Source organism: Polistes fuscatus, unplaced genomic scaffold (assembly GCF_010416935.1).
Source record: "Polistes fuscatus isolate 324 unplaced genomic scaffold, CU_Pfus_HIC Scaffold41, whole genome shotgun sequence".
Classification (NCBI taxonomy): domain Eukaryota; kingdom Metazoa; phylum Arthropoda; class Insecta; order Hymenoptera; family Vespidae; genus Polistes; species Polistes fuscatus.
This window is the reverse complement of record NW_025113120.1, coordinates 138,647-166,339: the sequence shown is the minus strand read 5'-3', so window position 1 is coordinate 166,339 and position 27,693 is coordinate 138,647. Positions and strand designations below refer to the sequence as shown.

Sequence of the window (27,693 nt, the reverse complement as noted above, 5' to 3'; positions counted from 1 at the left end):
ATTCAGGGTTGCAGTAAAACGAAAGTCCAATTGAATGTAACTAAAACTGATCTTTGCTCTGCGACTCTCAATGTACGACTGTATTCGTTTTTCGTTTAGCTACGAAAAACTCATTGTAGGGAGTGTTGCTTGCGAACCTCTGATAAGAGTCCGTTCTGTTTATGCGTTAGACCATTTCGGTCGACCAAGTGCTTACGCCGAAACCAAACACACATATCAGGTTCCGACAAATGAAAGAGTCATTTGAGAAGCATATCCGAATTTAGAACTAAAGTTCCAGTTGCAAAATTACTGAAAAATACTAAACTTCGTATGGGATAAAATGATCCCTCGTGGTACTTAAGGTAGGTAAAAAATTTTTCGTTATAAAAATTAAGCTACGAAAGAAAAGAAAAGCGAGAAATTGGACACTCTGATGATATAAAAATTTACAAAAAGTCAAATAAGCGAAAGGAATATCAAAGAATGTACAATTTTAAAGCAAATTTTAAAAAAGGTCATTTGACACCGCTTAGTACGTTTAGTGTTAATTATAAACCAAGGATTAATAGAAAATAATAATAGGAAAAAACAAAGCTAAGGAAACAAGTTAAAGTTTAGTGAAAGTTACGATTTCGAATTCTGTTTGCGATGCGCTTTGTTCTTTTCTTGACAATGATAACTGTTTTTCCTTTAAATTGCATTCCAGTGCGCAAAAAGATCTATTGATACGGTTATGTAAGTCCTTTCTTGTAAATAAGAAACACCGAAACAGGTAAACGAAAGAGTGATGGAAAAAGAAGTATAGAAGAAAAAGCATTCTATGTATTTTCTGATGCTACTGTTAAGAGAAATTCCAGCTTCTCCCACGTGTACAGAAGTTATTACGGAAAACAGGAGCGTATTCACTGTTTTTTGTTCTTCTTTCTTTTTTTTCGTCCCTTTTTCTTTCTTTATATCTCTATTCATATCCTTTCGCCTTTTTTTTTATCTATCTCTTTTTCACATAATTTTCTTCATTTTTTCTTCTTTTCTTTTGCATATTATACGATAAGAGTCCCGACTATGAGACGAGTTATCCACTGTATTTTCTTCTTCATTTTCGGTAACTGTAGACTCATACACCCTATTTAATAGATAGTTATTATTTCCAGGTATAGATGCTCTCAATACTTTGAGTAATTAAAATTAATTTAGATTACAAATACATTTTATTTTTTTTTATTTAATAAATAATTTGATATCTTTTAGAGTAAAAAATCGCTTTATAAGTTTAATCCTAATGGATAAAATAATTTTATTTAAAGAAATACTAATGTTACGTAAGGTACCTACTATGAGATGGTGTAAGCGTAACCTGTACCTAGTGTCACATTCATTATGTCTGTGCTTATGGGACATAAAAAAAAAAATGAATTTAATTTGAACTTTCAATTTTATTCGAATATAACATTTAAAATATATATAATACGATACAATTAAGTGCAGTAATTCTTAAGGGGTTAAACGCAGTTAGAATTTTCAAAAAATTGATTTATTTTTTTTTTGCATTTTGGGAATGTACATATATTTAATTATATTCTCTGAAAATTTTAAGCTGATCCGATAAATATTTTCGGAGATATACCTTAATTTGTAAGGCCGTGTCAGAGTGTTAGAAAGCAGATAGAGTAAGAACCAAAGTAGCAGTTGCACGCACTTCGCACGATACTTGAGGTTCCTTTTTCTATTGTGTTTTCTCGTAGAAGGCGAGTATTATAGGTTTATTAAATACTTCAAGGTCACATTCAGTTATTATTATCTAAAATGAAAGTGTACGGCTAATCTAATTGTTAAGCTGACAGTTTACTATGGTTTAGCAATAAGAAGAAATTGTGATTCAGTTAATAATATGTACAATGCAATTTGGGGAACGTATTATCACTATTGTTCGACTGATAAGAAACCTCAACAGGAAATGTGCCCAGGTGGAGAAGGTTCATGGTGTAGTTGGCAGCAAGCGCTAGCAACAAACACGTTATCTTCTTACACCCATGATTATCAAACTTTATCAGCTGATGTTGCTGAAGCAATATTTCCCATTTATGAAGACCTTAGCAACGAAAAATTGTTGGAAATGTGTGTTGGTGGATATACACAAAACAATAATGAGAGTTATAATCAATTATTATGGAAAATAACTCCAAAAATTGTTACATGTGGGTCTAAAGTAGTAGAAATAACAGCTTACATTGCAGCTGGAATATTTAATGAAGGTAAAAAATCATTATTGTACTAGATGAGTGCATTAGGACTTTCATTAGGCAACGCAGCTCATGCTTATGTCGACAAAGAGGACGCACAGCGTGTGATGATCTCCGACGCGAGAGCGCATGGGAGCACGCGAGAAGGAAAAATGGCTCGACGACAACACAAGCTGAACTTATTAGAAGCTATCAATACTGCAGAAGGTTCCTCTTATTACCCTGAAATAGATGATACCATTTTAGTTGAAGAAAAAAAATTTTAACTATGTGTAAACTACTTCTGAAACTTTAAACGCGTTTTTCTCAAAACTGTATTTTTAAAGTCCGTGATCTCGATTTTTCAGAAATGGCTTAAACGATCGGTTTCGAATTTTTACACAATCTTCGTAGATAAATTCCTCAAGTATTAACGGAAGGAATAATTTTAAAAAAATTTTATTACTATTTTTTTTAACAATTTAGAGCGAAAATTTTAGTCAAAAACAAAAACTTTCTTTCAAATAGACGCCATTTTGTCAAAAATCAAAATTTTTAGTATTCCTTCTGCTTAATACCTGCATTAATCTATCCTTTAAAAGAATCCACTATATTTTTTAATTTTAGTTAATCTTATCTGCCAAAATGGAGATTACCGCCAAACGGATTTTTTTAGAGGATGTTCAGGAAATCATCTACAGGAACGGTGCAGATTAATATTTTTACATAATCGACGCGCTATTGTATTCTCAAAAGCTAGCTCTATTTGAATAACCATCACTTTTGTTTGAGAAATAAAAACTGTTTCTATAAAAAATCATGAAAAGACGTCTTTTTCGAGCCTCGCAACTGCGTATAACCCCTTAAATTATCTAAAATTTAGTTAAACGTAAGTATTTATACGAAATATAGAACTAGAAATATATACTTATTAAAGTGACATTAACATTAAATAAGGAAAATAGATGGTAAAAGATAAATTAAAATAAAACAAAAATTTAGATTTTTCTTTTTGAATTTTTTTTTTTTGAATTTTTCTTTTAACAGAACTGTCTTTTATTTTTATTGCAAACTTTTTTATTTGTAATTCTAATTTTTTTATCTGATCAGCAGTCTTTTGTCTTTGTTCTTGAAGCTCTATTTTCTTGGTTATCTTCTTTTGCTTTATTTTTTGTTTCTTCTTTTTGAAGATGTTGTTGCCACCAAGCATCTAAAGTAGCTGCTAAAGAAGGTTTTCTTTCCACTTGATTCTAATTTATTCCTTTGCACTCGAGGCCGTTTCCGCGCGGACTAACCAACAACTCGAAGCGTTTCGTAGCGCTTTTGGTGAATTTCTTACCTCTAACATAAAATGATTACAAGCATAATTAACACATAAAACTTTTATATTTTTAAATATAATGTATCTTTACATCTTTATGAGGATAATTTCTTAAACATTAATCTTTGTAATTTTGTTTTGTATGAAATTTTATATCATTTTTTTGCCGACAATTGCCGAGATGCATGCCCGGCTTGTCAGGAAAAGTATCACGATAGTATGTTGTTTGATGTCTTTTGCTGGCGTTATTTTTTTTAGAGCAGACTTTGCAATCTTTCCTAACTCCTGTTAGAATATTATGCAGCTTTCCATTTAAGCGAATGTTTTCGGAATTGGAGGTTGAAGTCGAAGCTCGAGCACGTGTCTGCCGAAAATCTCTAGTCAATTGCCGAATTAAAGTTTTAAAGACCGTAAAACTAAGATGCTTCTTTGTCGCTATATCTCGACACGCGTCGACACGTCTCGACACGTCCAGATAATCTCACTCACTCGCTTGCGTAGAATACGCAACACACGTGATAACCCTCTTGTCCTTCCATGATAATACTAAGGTATTTCCATTGCGGTAAGCTACTGTCGATTTCTTGCAAATTTTTGTTTTTTTTTATTTGATTTGGCAAATGCTTTCTTTTAAGATTGTTCCTGTCAAATGGCATTTCAATTTGAATAGCTCTTCAGCCAAGATAAAAGTGGTGTAATACAAAGTGGTGAGTAGGTAACGTAAATATTTGAGAGAAAGATTCATCTGAAGTTACTGTGTTTTGTCTATATAATTAAAGATATATTAAAATAAAGTATTATACTTATCGTAGATACAGTCTTTAGGACGAATCAAACGAACGAACCAATATTTATATTTCCATACCACTGTTAGACCTAACCATTACGCTATTCCTTTAGGTCGCCTATATGAATACATTATCCCCTCTACCATCCTTCATTCTTTCCTCGCTTTGTTTCTCGAAGCTTCCCGATCATAAGAATTCTCGATTTTTCCTTCTTCCCGGTTCGAGAATGTTCGAGAAGTCTCGGTACGACCACTCATCAGGTGATTGTCTCAATTGGTGTTGCTTGAAACCACAATACACTCTTACGCAACAAAAAAGTTATATTTATTTTCTACAATCTTATCCCATACATTCTACAATAATATACTTCATCCTTTGACCAATAAATTGAATATTCTAACAAATAGTTCTTTTTCATCATAGCTACACAATTATTTCCATAAATTAGGCCCTCTATTTATAGTTTGCCCCCCCTTCGATAAAACATCAACAAATTTTTTACGTTTTTATTAATTTATAAAATTTCATTTTTTAATTTACGTATTATACATTTTAATTTGACAGAAATTTGATTAATTAAAAAGAAATTTAAAAAACAAATATATCACTTAAACGTTGGTTTAAAAATAAATAAATTTTCTCGTAGGTAGTTGGAAATGAATTAACCCGAGTTAAATTAAATAAATAAAACGTTTCTTAATTTATTATGACTTCATCAGTAACTATGATATGAAATATAAAAAATTCAGCATGTAATATATATAAACAATCAAGTGATAATGATTTAGGTTATACCTTATTCTCAAACGAATTTATCAAATACATATAAACTATCAAAATTGACAATTGATTTTTCCTTTAATAACATTATTAATATTCTGTAGTTACTTGTATTTTCTAACTTAATATAGTTGATGTAATAAATGTATAAATAATTGAAACTGAAATTATTTACAAAATTCTACATATATGCTTTCAGACTATTCACAACTATTTTTTTCTATGCGATCGTAATACCCTCTGTGGATTGCAATTTCATTCTTAATTTAAACAAAGTTAACTTTAGGTTAACTTCTCTTCTTCTTCTTCTTCTTCCAGCGTCCAAATAGGCATATTGCCTGTTCTTCATCGCAACTCGCTTCTTGTAGGTATATTGTCCGCCCATCGTTTTCGTGGTCTTCCTGGACTTCGTTTCCCTAGTGGTGATCTATCCCTAGCGATCTTCACAATTCGGTCTCCTGTCATTCGGGTTATGTGATCGTTCCACTGAATTTTCCTCCCCAATACCCAATCATTGGTGTTGTCGATTTGGCATGTTCTTCTGAGGGCTTCACTTCTTTGTCTATCCCATAGAGATTTTCCGGTTATTCTCCGGATTATTTTCATTTCCGCTGCCTCCATCATCTGGCGGGTTTTAGATGTCTCGGGTCTTGTTTCCGCCGCATATGTTAGTATGGGTCTTATAGTGGCCTTGTAAATACGGCTTTTTGTGTCTATTCTGAGATGTTCGTTGTGGAATATGGTGTCATTGAGTTGTGCCGCAGCTCTTGTTGCCTTAACCACTTGTGTTCTTACTTCCGTTTCTATTTCACCAATGCTGGAAATTTCTATGCCTAAGTAGTCAAACTTCGTCACTTGTTTTATAATGCTCCCATCAACCACCAATTTACACCTAAGGGGTATCTTGGATGTGGTCATGCACTTAGTTTTAGATATAGATATTACCATCCCAAGAGATTGAGCCATTGTGTTGAACTCATGTAGAAGTCTCTGCAGATCGTCTTCATTTTCCGCTATTAAAACTGCGTCGTCTGCATAGCATATGATTTTCAGTTCTTTATCTCCAATCCTATAACCTCTCTGTCTACAGACATTTTTTTATAATTTCATCCATGATAATATTGAATAGTAGCGGGCTCAGTGAGTCTCCCTGTCTAATGCCTCTTCTCAGTGTTATGGGTTCTGTTAGTTCGTTATCTATCTTTGCCTGTATGTTGTTGATCTGGTATATATCTTCTATTGTTTTTATGATGTTGATTCGTATTTGTCTGTTATAGAGGAGATGAACCACATCAGTTAGTCGTAGTATCGAACGCTTTTTTTAGGTCTATAAAGTAGAAGAACGCCGGTTTATTATATTCTATCGACTTTTCCGTTATTTGTCTGACGACGAATGCTGCATCTGTACATGATCGTCCAGGTCTGAACTATTGTTGCTCGTCAGCTAGTGTTATCCTTTAACTGATAAGATTTGAGATTACTTCGGTGACTAATTTCAAGGTAGTGCATAGCAGATTTATTCCTCTATAGTTCCCGGGCTGTTTTTTATCTCCTTTTTTAAAGAGTAAAATCATTATGCTTGTTCTCCATTCGTCCGGAATTTTTTTTGTTCGAGGATCCTTTGTGTGAGAATAGTCAACTCTTGAACTGATCTTTCTCCACCGTATTTGAGGAGTTCATTTGCGATGCCGTCTTGACCAGGGCTCTTCCTGTTTTTCAATCCATATAGTGCTTTTCTCATGTCAGCTTCGTCGATAGAGATGTTATTATTTATCATGATATCTTTGACACCTTGTGTTGTGTTAGGTTGGTCATCCTTGTATAGGTCTTTTAGATATGCGGTCCATGTTTCCTTACCAATTTGGCTTACTGGTATTAATTCCGTAATTTCTTTCTTCTTGTTTCTAATGAATCTCCACATTTGTTTTTGGAGACCGTAAAAGTCCTTCTCTAGTTGTTTTGAGAACTTTTCCCAGTGCATGTCCTTCATTCTTCTAACTAGCGTACCAGTTTTGTTCCTGATGTTTTTGTATGCGTTGTAAGACTCGGCAGTTCTAGTTGTTAGATATTTAAGATAGGCTTGTTTTTTCTTCTTACATTGTTCTTTTATCTCTTTGCAGAACCATGGACTTTTATTTTTTGCGACGCCTCGTTTTTTACATTACTTGGTTCCCAATGCCTCTATGGCCGCGCTTTTTATGTTTGTTTTTAGTTTTAGCCATATAGTGTTTACTTCGTCACGATTATCAGCTGGGTTCAGTTCGATTTTTTCTCTTAAACGTCTTTTGTATAATTCTCGTGTTGTTGTATCCTAGAAGGTATCTATCTTTATTGATTCTTCGTTTGTTACGTGACTTTGATCTTTTCTTTTGTGGTGGCATTTGATTCTAAATTTACCAAGAAGTAGACTGGGGTCGCTTCCAACGTCGGCTGCGTTAAGTGTTCTCACATCCAAGATTTCAGATGATGGTATATAACTATTGGTTTAGATATAATCAATGGTTGAATGTTGAGCCCGTGTGTTGCTCAAAGTTTACTTGTGTTGCTCTTTGTGGTTGAAAAATGTGTTTGTGATTCTAAATCCATTTAGGGAGCAGAAGTCTATCATGAGTTTTCCGTTCTCATTCAGTGTTTGCTCATTGAATCTCTGCATTATGCCGGTGATCGGTTGGTGACTAATGCGAGCGTTAAAGTCCCCTAAAATTACTACTCGTTCCCTCGGGGATAGTGATTCAATGATACGTTCAAGTTCTTTGTAGAAGTCTTCAGTTTCTGCTTCGCTTTATTCTCGTCTGGTGCATAAATGGACAAGATATTTAGTGGGGACGAATCAGTCAGCAACTTGAGCAGTACAATTCATGATGATATGTGTTGACAGCTTTCGATCTGGTTGATGTATCTTTTATGTAAGGCAATGGCGACACTCTCCTTAGCTCGTTCGCTCTTTTCAACGCCGCTGTATATCACATATATTCACCGTATATTCTTTGGCCCTTGCTTTTCTTTTTCGTTTCTTGGAGTGCAGGAATGTCTATTTTCTGATTTTCAAGTTCTTGTAGAATTTCTTGTTCTTTGTTATTAAGGGATTTTACATTCCAAGAGGCCATCCTGGTATTGTTTTTTCTTTTCCAATTCGTTATCCGTTTTCTAGCATGGGTCGCCATCAGTGTATCCGTCCTATTCCGAGGCGCGTTGTGGTTTCTTCGAGCTTGTGCTTTATTTTACGTCAGGCAGGTAGCTAACCTAACCTAACAACCCTCCTCCTTTATCCGGGCTTGGGACCGGCAACATGACCCTCGCGATCATGTAGGCGAAGTTTAGGTTAACTTAAAATGTGATATTTTAAATTAACTTTAAGTTAATTTAGAAAGTAATTAAACGTACACACACACACACACACACACACACACACACACACACACATAAATGTCAGCATCCATGAATAGGATAAATAATAATATAAACAAAAATTTTTCAATAATGAATTATTAATTTTAAATGTAGTTGTAGTAAAGTCACAAAAATAGAATTATGGTTGAATTTTAACTCAAGCCTTAAGATTGATTTTTTATTAACGTATATATTTTAATTTGTTAATGTCCAAAAGTTTAAACGAAAACGTTTAACAAGTCGAGTTCGTCTTTAGTCCGAGACTTTTCGTTTGGATGACGTGGGTCCTAGAGACTTACAGTGAACTTCTCGATGTTCAACGTCGGTGCGTGAGACAGCATTATTAAGGGTTAAATTATTAATGACACTTAAGAGCATTATCTCTTAATTTTAATAAACTTTATTAAAACATTTTAAGCAAAGATATAGTTGAGATTCGCATATATTACAGTGCAAGTGCTGCTTCGCTGCCGCCTGAGCGGAAAGTATACCAAAATCGGCGACGCGCTCAACGTGTTAAAAATTCGATCTTACAAAAAACAGTAAACCCGTCGAGGGACGTCTGGCAAATGTGAGACATCGAAACTATTTTTTATACAAAATATGCATAAAAGGATAATTTATTAATTCAAAAATCAAAAATAAAATTAAAAATAAAAATTTCTTAAACATCGAGACGGTTAATTCTTTTATTCAGTTACTTCTGAAATAGTAATATCCAGTGCTGTCTCTAATGTTATTACTGTGATTGGTCGATTACTCTAAAAATATAAAAATATCAATAGAAACTAATATAAATTTTAGTAGGTTCTGATATTACCAGATTAATAAAAATAGTAAGACTATTATATAACATTATTGGTGTGCCTTAAAGTTTAATTGATCTTGGTTAAGTCCCGTTACAATAAAAAACAATAAAATTAACTTACTCTTGACTTGAATCACTTGATTGTGCGTCATAGTGTGATTTAACTTCTTTCCTACAGGCTGCTGACTTTCATTTTCAAATTGTCACTGTCACATATATTTTTTTGATACAATTATTAGTTTTTAGTAAATATAGGCAACGTGTTCTACAGTAAATAACATTACACACACTATAGGTATACCAGCTTAGTGTTTCTGATATACATATATAGCAGTCTTAAGTCACTGTGTTCACAGTGTATTAACACACTTTTTAACGTTTGTTGTAGCTGATTTCGGTTGATATGCATATGCATATTTTGTATGCATGGGTTATATGTGTGTACATCCATACATATATTTACACATATATATGCATGTGTCTATATACATATACAAAGCGCTGCGACGCGTACCGTGGCGGTATTGTCTTTTGTAAACGAGAAGATTTTTTGCTTGGATGAGTCTTTACACGTTGATTGCATTTGTTTTTTCATTATTGTCCTTTAAAGGCGTATTGCAGATCCTGACAAAATTTTCACAATTTTTTCGGTAAAGATCATCTAAAGATCAACATTTCACACATCGTTGGATTCGGTTTCTTATAAGCTATAAGAATATTGTAGTAAAAATATGCAGTACCATTTTAAAAAAATACGATTACTTTGAAATGTTAAAAACAGTGGCTTTGAAAAAAAATTCGCCTAATCACTATAATATTAGCGCCTTCGAATAGAATTATCTTTTTCTTCTGACATTTCTTTTTTCTTACGAAATAAGCGAGAAATTTTAGGCTGTCGAGTTTGCTGAAAGATATCCTTTATATTATATTATTATTTTTTTTATTAAATTGCGTTAAGAATTCGAAAGCTCATCGCTGCATGTACCCAATCCTGCCAGTGTTCTTGTTCCTGAGCGCGATCCCTCCATTCGCGATCCTCATATTCCATTTCCTTAATATCCCGCTTAATATTGTCCTCCCATCTATTGTTTCCCGGTTCATTACTCACCCATATGCGCCATGTGACGAGCCCATCCTAATCGGTGTGATCTTATGACAGTCGTAATGTCCCCGGTCTTTTATACATATACGCAATTCCACGTTGTGTAATTTTCTCCATTCGCCCGTTTCCTCATCGCGTTTTGTGCCGAAGATTTTACGAAGTATTTTGTTTTCGACTATCCTAAATTTTTTTCATCCCGCATTGTAAGTGATGATCATGCCTCGCATACTTAAAAGGCTACCGGTAAAATGACTATTTTGTATATTCTGATTATTAAGCGCCTTAACTATACCCGCGAGTTTAGTAGTTTATTGATCGAATAAAAGCATGCATTTCCTATAAATTGATTCTTCTTTCAATTCTTCGCTAATTTCGTTCAACTGATTTAGGGTTGATCCTGAATAGCAAAAGTTGCTGACCCGTCCAAAAATTTTATCCCTAATGACCAAGTTTTCGGTATTATGCAATTTTTGCAAATTTTGCATTCTATTGGTGACCATATACTTGGTATTTTACACGCTTATTAGCAACCCCAGTTCTCTTGTTTTGTCTAGTAGAGTTCTTGCGTTATTTACTAATGTCTCCTTATTGTCCCCCAGCAAAGCAATATCGTCCGCATATGGATGTCAGCAGTCGCGTTGTCCCGTTCAGCTGCAGACCATCCTTCTTTTTCTGCAATTCTTTGATAGCAAATTCTAGCACTAGATTAAACAGAAGAGATGACAGTGCGTCTCCCTGTTTTAACCTGCTATGGATATTGAAAGATTCCGACGCGTTTGTTTACTTATTAAAATTATATAATAATAATTATAAATGTTTGATTCAATAATTTAACTGTATATACGTTACCAGCAAAGTTCGAAATCCGGCATTATTTTCTTTTAGAGCTCAGTCACCCTGATAAAACCCTTTTTTTTTGTTTCGTCAAGAGGTAATAATTTCATAGGCACCCTCAGGTTCGGTACCTGAGATAGTGTCGTATTCTTACTGACTAAAGAAACTCCTTTAACTTATGACTAACATGCAAAAGGGGGGCGGACGGGACCCTGCAATAAACAGATTACATAAACATCTAACATTCGATTCTCATGTTTTTACAAACAGAAATAAATAAATGGTAAAGAAAAATATTTTTTTCTGAAATGTAATGCAAACAGCTTTAGTTTTGACATCAAAGCGCATTGAAAGTTTTTATCGTGACCATTTACTACCCACATATATTAATTGTTTACTTGAATCTACTGGACAGACGGGAAAGTCAGCTGGATTTAATAATGATACTCCAGTTAAAAAAATAATTTCAATATTTAAATAAATATTACCTACTTTCTCAAATATTAGCATCATTTTTTAAATAACAATATTGATCTCCTTGATTTTTTACTGATAAAATAAAATTGTTATACTGTATTTTGTTATACAAAGGAACAACACTTAGTGTACGATCGAAATCGATCATAACCAAAAATCCATAGTAACTAAAAATCGATAGTTACTCTACGCCCACTAATCGATAGACAGTTACTAGTAACTAGCGTCTATAACGCCACCACTCGACCACCGAGTGAGTGCACCCTGCAGGGCCCATTACCAAAGACATTCGGTCTATTCTAACGCTGGACGCCTACGAGGACACTTGGAAACAAGATACCCTGAGACAACAAGCGAGAGGATTATTAGAGAGGCAAAGAATTCATCTGTTAAGACGATACGTCTTACAGATATTATACCCGGTGGTAGACGTAGAGGCGATAATTAACGGTGAGAGATAATTTCCATTCCTTTCAACGTGATTACCCATCAGGGTTAATCGTGACGAGAAGTTGATCACGGACTATGTCCGTGATCCATAGTCGTCCATTGTATTTGATACCAACCAGGGTTTTTTGCCGCAAAGCTTTTTCCCTGACGAGCCAATAAAGCATTGCACTTATTAGCTCAACCAAGTGTTTTATATTATTTTAATTGACCTTTTAACCCTCCTCATAATTAGCTTAATCCAATCTCCGGAGGACTCCGTTTTGGAGGAATTTTGGCAAATACACGTAGGTTTTTAGAAACTTCGAGTTTTTATCTGATATAATAGTCGCTTTATTTTCAGGTAAAAAGTTACATGTAGTATGTTTAACAATACTGCGATACAAATGTGCAGGTTTAAAAAATTTTTTTTTAAATTATATAAAATGTGTTTCTAGCAATTATATACGTGACCAGAAAATGGTCGAATCCCTCCCAATGAGTTCTATTAAACAGTTTAACGCTGGAATGAGTGAGATAGGACAGGATAGATAAATGAGCAAAACACTTTCACACGGCACAAAGCTACTTGCCTCGGCATAAAAACTCTCACGGAATTGAGAGAAAAGCCTGGGCAAGAGAACAATTTATTCAATAAACTGATGAAGCATACAATTACAAACAAAACGCTGAAAGAAATTATATTAATAGAATAAACGACGCGAGGTACCTTTTGGTCGCACGCTAGAGAGCTCTCTTACCGTTCGCTTCCGACGCAAGACGACAATCGAACGCACGCGGTTTCTTATCGCACCTAACAATGGCCTGTCTGGCCAGAACCTTATCCACGTTGGTAGCCTGGCGACAGGTTGCAGACAATTAGCTACAACTGTCCGCTGCAAGCCCGCGTTGGGAGCCTGGCGACAGGTTGCAGATAACTCGCTACAACTGTCCGCAGCAAGCTCGCGTTGGTAGCCTGGCGACAGGTTGCAGGTATCTCGCTACAACTGTCCGCAGCAAGCTCGCGTTGGTAGCCTGGCGACAGGTTGCAGGTAACTCGCTACAACTGTCCGCAGCAAGCCCGTGTTGGTAGCCTGGCGACAGGTTGCAGATATCCGCCACAAGCCCACGTGGGGAGCCTGGAGACAAGTTGTGGATAAAACGGTACAACGCTCCGACTAGAAGCCCACGTGAGGAGCCGGACGGCAGGTTGCAGGCAATTCGCTACACCTGGCCAGCTAGACGCCCACGTGGAGAGCCTGGAGACAGGTTGTAGAAATCCGTACAACTGCCCGACTAGAAGCCCACGTGGAGAGCCTGTTGGGAACAAAAACCAAAAAACTCCACACACTCCTCACTCACTCACACACGCTCTATTCACGTTGCCTAGAACAAAAGGCCAAGATAACGAGAAGCTCAAGATGAGAAAACACACACTGTTGGTAGCTCAAACCAGAGTGCACACCAGAATGAGACTCGTGCGTGCACACGGCCCCACGCATCCTATTCCCCCCGCACACCTCAAGACGCTCACCCTGCCTCTTGCATGGTAAGGCGTGTCCGCACGCATCTCGACAGCCCTTGCGCGCCCTCGCAACTTAATTAACGCATACGCCGCCTATCCTATTCCGCGCGCAATATAAATTATTCTAACAACGTAAATATCGCCGAACAAAATGCTTTCAAATAGAATAGCACTGAATAAATCGAGATGACCAAAGTTCAAAACATCGTAAGGTAGATGAATCAAATGATGAGTATAAATTAGAAAGTTTTTACTATAAGCTTAGTACAATTCTTTACAAAATATTTTAACACATTCGCGACGGAGCGTTGCTGGTTGCGCTTACCGTGGGTTTAGGGCCGTTTTTATCAATCGTTACAATCGCGCATAGATTTAGAATAATGCTATAACTTTTTATGTAATTAATATTTCAATATTAAATTTTAAAGAAGGGAGCATAGGACTTGTGTATACACAAAAGTGAAGATTTACAATTATACTTCTCCATATTTTTATTATTTATTACAATTATAAAACTATTTTTCAATAATTTTAAAATTTAGTTGGTATAAGTGTATTGAAATAGTAATATTAGGTATAAAAATTGTACATTATATCACTAATCTTCAAATAACAAATTACAAAATTTAATATTTTTTTTATAATGTATGTTTAAAAACATTTTTCAATATGTAAAGGAACTTTACAACATCTACACATATATGACGTATCTCGACGTATTCTGTCCAAATAACATACAAGATATCTTTTTTTAACAGTCTTATCGTTTCTCAAAATTTCTACTAAATCGTGATGTTTTACATTTCCTTATAATCTTTTTGTTTAGTCAAAACGGGGCGTTCGTGTAGAAGTTGACGGCTCCATTGGTTACTTCTTCGGTGATAGTGAGAATGAGATCTATATCACAGCGATTTCTTATATCCTACTATCCGCTACGTTCACCATAAAATCGTGAAATCTAATTTTTGATTGTGTAGTCAGTAATTCATAAATACGGAATGAGTTAAATATGACGCAATGAAAAAAGTAGAAAAGAACCTTTTTAGTCTATTTGACATTTTTTTTGAAGATGGGATTGTAAGCAAGATATATTGATCGGCAAGATAGACACCTTTCATGTATTCATTGTAATCAATGATGATGTTCTTTATGAAAAGTTGCGTATTTTGGTCGATTTTATTGGAATCTATAATGTCAGCATTATAAATTGTAGAGATCATTTGAATATTGCGGTTTTCTTTACTGTTCCAACCTGTACCATAATTTCACCTCTTCGATTGCAACGTGTCTCCCATGCAGTAGTTTAATATTTTTAAAACTGTTTTTACAAACAGTGTGTTTTACAAACTAACGCTCTTTCTACAATATAGAATAAAATTGCAAATATAACCTGTTTTCGATTTGAAAATCATTCTATTGCGAATGCCATATTGTTGATTCGTGAAAAAAATTAGGCGTTGGACTGACTGGACCGGGACTCGAGCTCGGATCTTCCGCTTTCCGGGCGACTGCTCTTAACCATTGAGCTATTCAGGGCCAATCGTCCAATTTCCTCACGAATGATTATTTAAGTATTTGGCTTGAAGGCGCTCGCATCCCACAATATTTTACAATTTTATTTACATTATAAATGCGGAATCAAAGTCTTCCTCTCCATGAATTTATGCCTTCATCGAGTGATGAATTCTGTCTTAGGTAGTATTCAATTTTAAGTTTATTGCTTATATAATCTATTTCTTGCACTTTAATTGCCTGTTTTCCTTTAAATAGACAGTTGAGTTATCGGAAAAATGGAGGAAAGTACAAATTCGTAAAAACCAATCTCTACTCATAGTAATACAGGAAAACAGAGTTTCTAATAGTGGGTGTGTCGACCAATAATTTTATATTCTATTTTTTCTTACTAATCCCATAAGTAGTATTAGACCTAATACTTTTTTTATTTCCGAAACTGCGACATCGACCCATTTATATTCATGTTCATATTTTTTATACTTTTGGGTATTTGCATTATGATATCAATTTGTTTCGTAAAAGATTTTTTCAATTAGGTCCTCCTGAATGAACAAAGACGTCACATCGGCAACGCTTTGAGGATTGTTTGGAAAGATTTTCAGTCCAGAAGCACCTTCAAATTGTTCATTACATCTTGCTGGATCAAATTCCGACAAATCAGTATCACTTTCTTCAACTTCTTCTACTTCTTCTTTACTTAATGACGATGAAAGTACACGTAATTCACTGTCTCTTTTTTGTACAGGTTGAATATCAGAATCCTCACTGTCACTTTCATTTGCAGCAAGATCTGACAATAAATCATATATGAGCCGCTCAGTGCACACATCGATTAACTCCATAAAACAAAAAGTCGAGAAACGCGATGAAATAATGTACATTGTTTTTTAAAATTCCTGTTATAATATAGATTCACGTATATAATGTAGAATGCATAAATACAGATATAGCTTTCATTTAACGGTGTATAAAATTAACAAGAAAGAATAACCAAAAAATAATCGTCAGTAATGTTGAAATAAATTACTTATTTTTCAATGGCCAAAAAAATTTTGCCTTTTAATGGTGTTAATCTTTATTATTCAGGAAAATTATTATAAATATAAAAAGTTATGACTATACCAAGTGCTTTGACACATAAATTTAAGATTTTTCAAAAACTGGAATTTATCGATGTGTGCACTGGACGTCATATGTCTCCTAAAGAAATTCTTCCTCCATTTTGATGATTTTTAGAAAAATATGACACTTAACTTTTATCATTCACAAATAAAAAATTATTGAATAAATTTCTATAAATTGTACTTTTTAGACGGGGATCTGTTCTTGTATCGTTGAAAGTTTCGAAAATAATGTTTCGGTTTCAATAGCAAAGTAAGTAGATACTGAGTAATATTCCATCCCAAAATTTCCCAAAATCTTAGTTAAATATCTTTCGAATAAATGAAAAAGAGAATATATTTTGAGAATGAATTCTCTTTGTAGAACGATAATTGAACAATACACAGAATGTTTATTTACAGAGATTAGATGCTGGTTTCGCTTAGTATTGGCCAATCAATGAATAAGTATAGATACACGCATAAAAAAAGAAACGATAAAGAACATTATTGGAAAAAAATTCCTTAGTCTATTATTAGTGTCTACATATGGAAAAAGTCTAGTTATAAGTGGAGAAAAAATGATATTTTTAAAGAATAGTTAAGCGATAACTTAAAACAAATAACGGCTCTAATTATCATTTTAAAGTTCTTTTTTTCATAGTTTAATCTGTTAATATTTAATATTTTATACTCATCTAGGAAGTCTTTTTAATATGAATCACAGTTTTTAGCTTTTTAATCTCTATGATATATTTCAATTACAAATGTCTCAGCTACTTTAGGATAAATTTGTATGAAGATTGAATACTGTTTACTTGTGGAACTTTTAGTAATAGTCTATCCAACAATGTTAACATTAACATTTTAATAGTCGCACGTCTATGCAGTCAAATGTTGCCAAAGGCCGGCAATATTTTTGAAGAATTAATTTAAACAAATTTGATCAAAATTCACGAAATAATACAACATGTGCGAACGTACACATAAAACAAAAAACAATTTAACAATTCGACGACAAATTTAATATTTTTTTTGTGTGGTAATTATTAAACCAATCACCTACATGTAAAGGTACTCTACAGCTCTTACACATAAAGTATGTGGCTTTTCTAATTTTATGTGCATAACAGACGTTGCAATCTCTTCGTACACCTTATTTTGTTTTTGATACCAGAATTAATTGATGCTTTACTCCTTCACTAATCTTTTCACTGGATCAGGCTGAACCACGCGAGATGGTTGTGGTAATTAAATTTTTAATTTTGCTCGTTGTTAAGATGTTCATTTACACGAATTGAATTAAATATAGCACAATTTATTAAATAAAAAGAAACTTTCATTGTCCATTTTTTCGTTTTTTTTATAATGGGGTAATAGCTAATGTACTGGTCAGCGCGGTTTACTCCTTTCATTTATCGGTTGTAGTCAATAATGCATTTTAGCTTGAACATTGCATTAACATTCTTTATCAGATTCAAGTACTTTCCTTACACTATCTCTAATTTACCCGCATCTAACTTTCCGTATTAAATAAAATACTCGCACATTTCAGCCCCGATTTTATGTATGCCTAGGCCTACAGCAATAGCGTGAAATTGACAATTATCATCACCCCTAGCTTTTATGTATCACCGTCATAGTCGGAAATCCGTCGTTGCTAGTATACCCCGGCATTGTCATCAATGCAAAGCACCTTTTGACAAAGTCGGAAACAGAAGAATTCTTACAGACTTTTCATAAGCATTTAACAAAATACTTTGGTATCCTATAGGATACAAATTACTATTTAAGCAATGTTGAGTTGAATACATTATCGGGTACAGGCACACACAGCCATGCGCAACATCCCCCCCTCTCGAAACAACCAACACCCCGCTGCAACACACATCACACACACAAGTGAGCATTGTGGGGGTGTTAAGACGGTGCGTATCGTTATACTATGCGTACCTCTATAAACTGAACTTAAACAATGTTGTGTGTTATTATGTAGAGCCCACTGTTACTTATCATAGGAGAAGATTATAATATGTTTAGACTGATATTCGTAGAGATTACTATAAAAAATCTGAATCTTTTGTTCCTTATCGCATCAGAAGATAAGCGTGTTTAGAACGAAATTTTCTAGGAAGAATTTCTAGAAACTGTGATAAATATGAATACATTTCCGACTTTGTCAAAAGGCGCGTGTTATTAATGACAATGCCGGGGTATTACTAGCAATAGCGGATTTCCGGTTATGGCGGTAACATATATAATTTAACCAGGGTTATTATGTCGCAAAGCTTTTCACTGACGAGTCAAATAATGTGTACTTTTTAGTACTGACTGGAGCTCAAAAATATCTAATTTATTATTTGTAACTATAATCCTATCCTTATTCCCGTACTAAATATACAACTCTCGATATTCACACGTGACGGCATTTTCGAGTTATAAAAAATACATGAGTACCGATCAAAAGGTGTTGGTCGTTCAACAAGACACTATATTAGATACAATTTTTTTATAGTATATCGAAAATCTTAGTATTACTTATTTGACAACCATTTACTAGTGATAAAATATCACGAAATTATGTTCTTATATTTTCTACCACAAAAATAAAAAAATATTTGTTTGTATGATAGTTCTTAGTATAAGAAATTGAATAGTATATGTTTTAAATATTTTGATTAGTATATTATTGGCTAAATACAGTTATAGTACATATTCCGTTTAATGAAATTTTTAAAATAATCCAGTGCAGCAAAACATGATTTTAAAAAGATTATATGTATACATGACGTTTTTTATACTCTGTCCTATTTACCCCCGTCGTACATACCTATAGAAATTATAAGTTCTACCTATAAACTCTATACTAGTAGATCTTCACCAATAATTCAAATTAATTAAATAAAATCTATTTAGCTAAAAATAAATACATGTGGGATTGATAATATAAAGGCAAGTACACGTTAAGATATGAATGTTCGAAAACGATCGTTGTTAAATGTATACGTTAGTATTACGAGGAATAAGTAAAGTTGTTTTTCTGTTGGGTAGAGTTATAAGAAATGTTGTCCTCTATTGTTATTGTGTGAAAAATGAGAGAGATGAGTACGTGTGTGTGTTTAGCATGGATGTATGGGATAGGAGAAGGGGAAGAATATAAGATGAGAGAGTCGTGTAGGAGAATCATCAGAAGCATCATGCAATCATGTAATCAGTGTAATCAGTATAAAGAGAAAAAAAGTAAAAAAAAGAGTTAATCATAGAAGAAGAGTTGGCAGAGAAGAATAAAAGAGATAAAGAGTTAGCGGTAGCGGAGAAATCGCGGAGTAAGAGGAATAAAGAGTATGAGAGTATCAGAGTATTAGTGTGAAGAGTGAAGAGAATCAAGGTTAAGAGTAAGAGTATCAGAGTAAGAAAGTTTGAAAGTAGGGTTTAAAAATATCCTACATACATATCAGAAAATTTATATTATTTTCATAAGCTAACAACATATTGGTTTTTGCGACAGTTATAAAGTCAAATATCCAAAATGGTTTACTCTGAAAAATTTAATCGAGATACTTCGCTTTCGTAAAGTTTTATTTCATAATTCAATCAGGTCGAAATGAGATTAAGAGATATAAACGTTCAAACAGTTAAGGAAGTGAATATTAGACGTTGCTATTCTTGAGATACCAATACAATCGGTGGGACAATCTTCCGACCCTGTGGACATAAATTTTAAATGATAGAAATAAAAAATCAATACTGTCTCAGTCATAATTACTCTTAAAAAACCACAAACGTGTACGTAAAGAAATTGAATCAATTAATTATCTCTTCATGCCCAAGTAGTCAATTAGCAATTTCAATAACTATACTCAAATTACATAATATCTTTTAATTGTAACAGCTCTTTAACCGAATTTTTTTAAAAACTGAAAATATATACAGTTCATTAACTTTAGCGATATTAAAAATTATATTTTATTTGCATTAGCATTGAATGGTAACAGTGATTTTATATAACTTCAGTGGGGCTAAATCCGAATTGGTTATTATTATACATTACATGTTATAATACTAAAACATTATTCTTAACAAATAAGTTCGATATAGCTATATGCAATGCATTTAAACTTATTAGGAGATTATAGGAACCTCCATAGCGCTGCAACGCATTTATTTGTGTTGATCTGAATAATAGAATCACGAGACAAATGCAATTGAAGATACCTTTTATTATGTGTAAACTTACTTTAAAAAAACCACTTCAATACCAAAATGCCAGGACAAACCAAGAAAACACGACGATTTTATAAGCAAACTTACAAAAAAAATTTGTGTAATTTAAGTAGGATAAACAACAAAAACGAATACTAAAAAATCGAGACTGTACTAGTTCACTTTTTTTTTTATTTGAAATTTCAATACGGCACATTGCAAATGCGTGCATATATTTAGTAATATAAGTAGATATAATTATTTATTTAAAAAAGACTATTTAAGTGTTTTATATGTGACATTAATTTCCTAACACCACTACAGTAACAATAATATTGAAAGTTTAAATATTAGGAAATAGATTTAAATTAAATTCCAGATAATCATGGTTTCTCGCCGGTCATCGGTTACCCCTGTGTAGTGCTTTATACACTATATACACGTATCTATAATTTTAGTTATTGATTAGGATATTTGAATTTAAATTGTTTGCAGTTTTTCCCTTCTTTTCTTCTTCAAACCTTTTCCAAATTTTATAATTACTCCTTATAAGCGGACATATCATCACTAGGCAACCAATCGGCAAGAAAGCCCCATACTCTACTAGTTACCAATATTCTACAATACTACGGGTAAGCCGCACTTATGTTTGCCATGTTTTGACAAAGTTCATCTTCATATCCCTCACTTTGTGATTGTATACAAATTTGATTTCAATTAAAATGTTTTATTTTAAATTGATATAGGCATGCTAAAAAAATATATGTGAAGATGCAATTAGCTCGGTAGAGTAATGTTCAGCCAGGTATTTGTTAAATTAATATCTAGAAAAATAAATTTATTTGTTTGTTGTGTTAAGCATCTTAAACTATATTCCGTTTCCTTGATAATTATGATTTTTTTACAATTTTAATTATTGTTTGACATACGTCAAAAACAAAACAATACAATTGTAAAGCGTGGGGCGCATACGCCACGGCCCGAACAGAAAGTCTTCAAAAAACGGTCTGGCAGGGAACGGGTTAAGAGAATCTATCTCGATAGAACTTACTAAAACTAAATTTGTAAAAGTAAAAACTTCATAGACAAGCAGCTATATCGAAATAATATATCCCATATTGTTTCGTTTTAATTTATGAGAATAATTATCTTATCCAAATTGAAGAAAGTATGAGAAAAATAATATTCTATTTTTTTAAATAAGAGATTTAAATTATAAAAACTACAATATTTATAAAACTTTTATTCGATCTTTTTTTTTGCGATATAAAATATTAACTAAAATAATGTTTTAGACATATCATTATTCAATCTTGTGTATGTTTAATTTTTTATTTCTACACTCAATATTTATCTCGTTGTAGACAGAAATGTTTAATCTAAAATGTCACTTAAATAAGGACCAAAATAAATTCTTGCCAGAAAGGTTCAAATTTGGTATACTAAGAGTATTGAGATCGCTAATTAAAAATTAAAATTGGAGATAACACAAAAAGACAAGAACTAATCTACCACGGCAAAAATATTATGTTTAAAAAAGATCAAATGTTATTGATATCTGGTATATTAATGTTTTGAAGTTACTAGTTACGAATTAAAAGACAAAATATAAAATAGATTTAATATAGTAGATATATACATATAGAAAAAATTAACTCCGCCTGCATGATCGAGATCAACGATCATGTTGCTGGTCCTAAGCCCGGGAAAAGAAGGAAGGTTGTTGGATCATGCTGACTCCCTACCCAACGTAAAAAAAAAAGTTTGCTCAAAGAAACGAAATATTGCCACGGAATAGGACGGATTCACAGATGACGACCTAAGCAAGAAAAAGGACAAAGAACTGGAAAAAAGAACACATAATGCGTCTGGCTACCTGGAACATCAAGTCATTTAATAATAAATATCAAGAAACCCTAAAAGAATTGAAAGATAATAAAATTGATATATGCGCCTTACAAGAAACCAAAAAGAAAGGCAAAGTACAAATGCAATACGACGACTACTTAGTGATCTATAATGGTTTAGAAAAAATAATCAGGGCAAAAGAAGGGGTAGCCATCGCAGTATCCAAGAAATATAAAAACCAACATACAAGAGTGTGATTACATATCTTCACGAATATTAGTGGTAAAATAAAAACAGATGACCAAAAATTATATATAGTGTCAATTTATGCACCCGAAGATAACAAACCAAAAAGAAGAAAGAGAAGCCTTCTACGAACAGCTACAAAATTACAGTCAGATCATTACCAATTAAACAACAAAATAATCTTGGAGATTTTAACGCCCGCATCGGAAGTGAATAATACCTGGAATTAAACAAAGGTTCAACGAAATGTGTTAAATGATAATGGAGAAGTTAAGACACAATTATGCACATTTAACGAGCTAAGGATTAACAACACATTTTATAACCATAAAAAGCACTATAAATTTACATACAGCAACACCAGAGGCTTCATGTCCACAATTGATTATATTGTTACCAACAGATACGTCCAACCACACCAAATACTAGATATAAGGACGTTAAATTCCGCTAATTTAGGAAGCGATCATAGCCTGCTACTAGCAAAAATAAGAATTAAGTTTAAACCCCAAAGCAACCTTCCCCGAGCAACACAAGAACAAAAATAAACATCGAGTCACTATGAACTTACAAACTAAACAACTATATGAGAACAGGTCAAAAGATAAAATCGAAATAAACCAAATAAAAGAAGAAGATAATAAACACAGCCTGGAAGAAACTAAAAACTAACATTTTAGAAGCTGCATATGAAGCCCTGAAAACACGAACTGTAAAAACCGGGCTAGAATAAATCAAAACTCCTTAGTTCCGCCTAGAGATAAAGGAAATATGCAAAAAAAAGTAAATAGCATACCTTAACTAAAGAACATTACGAACACCTGAATCATACGAATTGTATAGACGAATCTGGAATCAAACAGCGACATTAGTAAGGCAAACAAAACAACATTATTAAGAGATTTCTTCGAATAGAATGGAGAGTGACTTCTAGGGACTCCAAAAACAAATCTGGCGATTTATTAGAAATCAAAGAAAGTATGTTTACGAAATGATCGAAACAAATCAGATCACAAGAGAATTTTGGATTAACTATCTAACAGAGCTCTATAAATCAGAAGAACCTCAAGTGGAATTAAATACGCCAGAAATAATAACTAAAAGCGACATACAAATTGAGTCCAGTGATGTAGAAACAGCTATTCGAAATCTAAAGAATAGGAAGAGCCCAGGGCAGATGGCATTCCAAACGAACTGCTAAAATATGGTGGCCAACGTCTCACACAACAGTTAACATTCCTAATACAAAAAATACTATACCAACACAGAATACCTGACGAATGGCGAACTAGCACAACTATAGTTATGTTTAAAAAAGGAGACAAAAAACTACCTACAAATTACAGGGGAATAAATCTTTTAAACACTTCATTGAACTATAAACATAGGTTATAACGAACAAAATGAACAGCTTAACGAATCTAGAAGACGAACAACAGGGATTCAGATCAGGCAGATCGTGCACAGAGGCGGTTTTCATCATAAGACAGATACACAAAATCAATGGAATACAATAGGCCAGCATATGTGTTTCATTGATCTGGAAAAGGCATTCGACCGTGTGCAGTTAAAGGATGTTATACACCTCCTCTATAACCGACAAATTCCGAATAATCTTATCAAGACCATAGAGGACATATATAGAAACAATAAGATCCAAGCAAAGATAAATGGTGCCTTGACTGAACCGATTGATGCAGGTCGTGGTATCCGACAGGGGATTCCTTAAGTCCCCTGCTTTTTAACATCATTATGGACAAATAATAAGAAACGTAAGACTGCTAAAAGGATATAAAATGGCAACGAAGAAAAACCATCCTATGCTATGCTGATACGCGTATTAGTGGCCGAAAATGAGGATGATCTACAACGTCTACTACACCGACGATTTAACTGCATAGCCAAATCATTCAATATGAAAATATCGGCCCAGAAAACTAAATGCATGACAACATAAAGATACCGTTAAGATGCAACTGGAAATGAAGGGAAGGTTATTCAGCAGGAAATGAGATTTAAGTACCTAGGAATAGAAATTCAGGATATGGTGATGTTAAGCAGAGGTAAGAGAACGACAATGAAGGCATCAAGAATAGCGGGTTGTTTGAATGACACAATATGGCGAAACAAAAACATGGACATAGAGACCAAAGCAAAATCTACAAGGCAAGGTAAGACCTATTATGTCATACCGCAGAAACTCGACCTGACACAGCGAAAACGAAACAGTTACTAGAGACAACCGAAATGAGAGTTCTTCGCAGAATAGTGGAAAAACACTACTGGACCGAGAGAGAAGTGAAGATATAAAAGAAACATGCAAAGTTGAAAACATTACGAATGGATACTAAAAAGAAAAAAGAATGGAACGAACATATCAACAGAATGGACAACGGAAGAATTGTCAGAATTGCACGGGATAAGTCACCGGTTGGCCGCAGAAGCACGGGGCGCCCACGAAACGATGGTGCGACAATTTAACAGTGCAATAGGCAGAAAAAAACGTCGTTACGAAACAGGCAACTTGCCTAACTAAGAATGAAGAAGAAGAAGAAGATATAGAAAAAATTGTTGTTTACTAATAAAATATTAAATGAATCATTTTCGTACTTACCATCGTATACTAACTGTAAAATTAAGCTTATTATATTACCCCCGATTGCTTTATAATTATAGTTTATCAAGTTTTTATATTAACTTTCAAAACAATACCCGATGCATCTCTAAGCACTTAATTCTCGTTCATTCTGATTAATTAAAGTATTAGTTAAACAAGCCTGAATAGGTATTTTTGCGATCCCCTGCAACCTTCATAAACTTCCTCCTTAGTTTCTAAAATCTAAAAAGAGTTCTCTAATTAATATATGGATAACAACAAAAAATATATAATATACCTTAGGTCACTTTCAAATATACAGCTCAAATATTCGCTAGAAATAATACATTGAATACAAAATACAGATTTAATATAAAAGTATCGATTGTGCTTACTTTTCGTTTCTTCAGAGTAGTAATTAAAACTCAATATGCATGGAAACATTTTAAACTTTTGTACTATGATCCTCTTTCTTATAATTATAAATCTGTATTGTGAATCCTCACCTAACTTTACAGTCTGTTTACACTTTTGTAGCACTGCAAATTACTTCTTTTTTTACTTTTATTTGGTAATATGACTAAACATCGAGTTCTTCTTCAATCTGTGATAAAACGAAGCATTATAGTGCTCAATAGTTTGAAAATGTAAATATTTTCGACGAGTAAGAAAATTTAATATTTTAAGTAAGAAAAATTTTTAAATTTTTCTTTAAAAATGTTTTTAAAAATATATTAAAAAAAAATTTTAGTACATGTATTCTCTGGTAAACATTCACAAGGAAATAGACTATGTTCACAAATTTCAAAAGTTATGATATTTTAAAGGTGTAAAATAGAGCCCTGAAAATCCAATTATTCTTTGACTTAATACTTTAATTCAAAATTATAAGCAATAGAAAAATTTTGCTTACTTTAAGTGTCTTATTTTAATTAAAAATTTTTATTTGGTAAACGATTTATCAAGAGAAAAAGAAAGCAACAATATAGACCTAATTTTTTCTTAACTGTATTTATTCATGTAAAGTCCTCTCTAATCGACTGTTTAAATGACTATAATAAAAAGCATAGTATATATATAAACATGATCGATGATTTTCAATAATCAAGAACTTATTGAATCAATTGCTTTATACATACTTTGCTGAAAAATGTAGAATGCTCATCTAACGTTCATAAAAAAGTATGTTAATTGATTGAATAACTGAAATCTTTATCTCTTTTAATAATAAATTAAGCAATACATCGACAAGCTTGAAACTATTTTATTGCAGTTATTCATTCTCAAATGCACAAAAACAATATAACTTCTAAGAAGTAACCGAACATTACTTTTATGAAATAATATAACCACTTGTTAACAGATTGATATCTGGCCCCCGCGAAAATGCGGGTTTTTTGAGTCTATCACTTGAGCGCCGGCCCCACGATGATGTGGAAATTTTTTTTCTGGTAAATTGTATAAGACGACTATGCAAAAAAATGTTCTAGTTTGTGAAAATTTAATGTTTTAAATATTTTTTTTTGGCTATTCAGTGATCAGAAACGAGCAAATAAAGCCAGCGTTTAGAATTTTAAGTGGCCGATAAAGTTGCCGGTGCTTAGGCTTTAAATGTCTCTTAGGTCGCCTGCTGTCAATGTTTTAAAAAGCACAATTATTTACAATTGTTACAGGTGGAAATAAATTATATCCTCACCAACGATTGAAAGTTTGCTATGTTACAAAATTAGATATACGCAGTATGTATACGACTATTTGTAATGTGCCTCATAAACTAGCATGATTGAACGATACCACATTGCTAAAAATATTTAAATGCGTCATTTTTTTTTTTTATTTCATGTTTGAACCGTATCTTTAGTCGTCTTTAATAATCTTAATTTTCAAACTGAATAATTATACCTTTTAAATAACTTAAAGGATGATCTACAACGTCTACTACACCGATTTAACTGCATAGCCAAATCATTCAATATGAAACTATCGGCCCAGAAAACTAAATGCATGACAACATTAAAGATACCGTTAAGATGCAGACTGGAAACTGAAGGGAAGTTTATTCAGCAGGAAATGAGATTTAAGTACCTAGGAATAGAAATTTAGGATATGGTGGTGTTAAAGCAGAGGTAAGATAACAGACAATGAAGGCATCAAGAATAGCGGGTTGTTTGCATGACACAATATGGCGAAACAAAAACATGGACTAGCGACCAAAGCAAAAATCTACAAGGCAACGGTAAGACCTATTATGTCATCTACCGCAGAAACTTGACCTGACACAGCGAAAACGAAACAGTTACTAGAGACAACCGAAATGAGAGTTCTTCGCAGATAGTTGGAAAAACACTACTGGACCGAGAGCGAAGTGAGATAAGAAGAACATGCAAAGTTGAAAACATTTACGAATGGATACTAAAAGAAAAAAAGAATGGAACCGAACATCTCAACAATGGACAACGGAAGAATTGTTAGAATTGCACGGGATAAGTCACGGTTGGCCGCAGAGCACGGGGCGCCCACGAAAACGATGGTG

At 33.3% G+C, this 27,693-nt stretch overlaps 1 protein-coding gene across 1 annotated transcript; it reads right to left on the bottom strand.

The window, feature by feature from the left end:
* Positions 1–5,435: 5,435 nt before the first annotated feature.
* On the bottom strand, positions 5,436–6,056 carry LOC122521582. Its single transcript, XM_043642427.1, has one exon. It carries the CDS (start codon positions 6,054–6,056, stop codon positions 5,436–5,438), a length of 621 nt encoding a protein of 206 aa, XP_043498362.1.
* Positions 6,057–27,693: the final 21,637 nt, after the last annotated feature.

What these genes read in the sequence shown, in the direction of transcription:
- LOC122521582 (XM_043642427.1), bottom strand. Translation starts at nt 6,056, where the DNA reads ATGGCTCAATCTCTTGGGATGGTAATATCTATATCTAAAACTAAGTGC.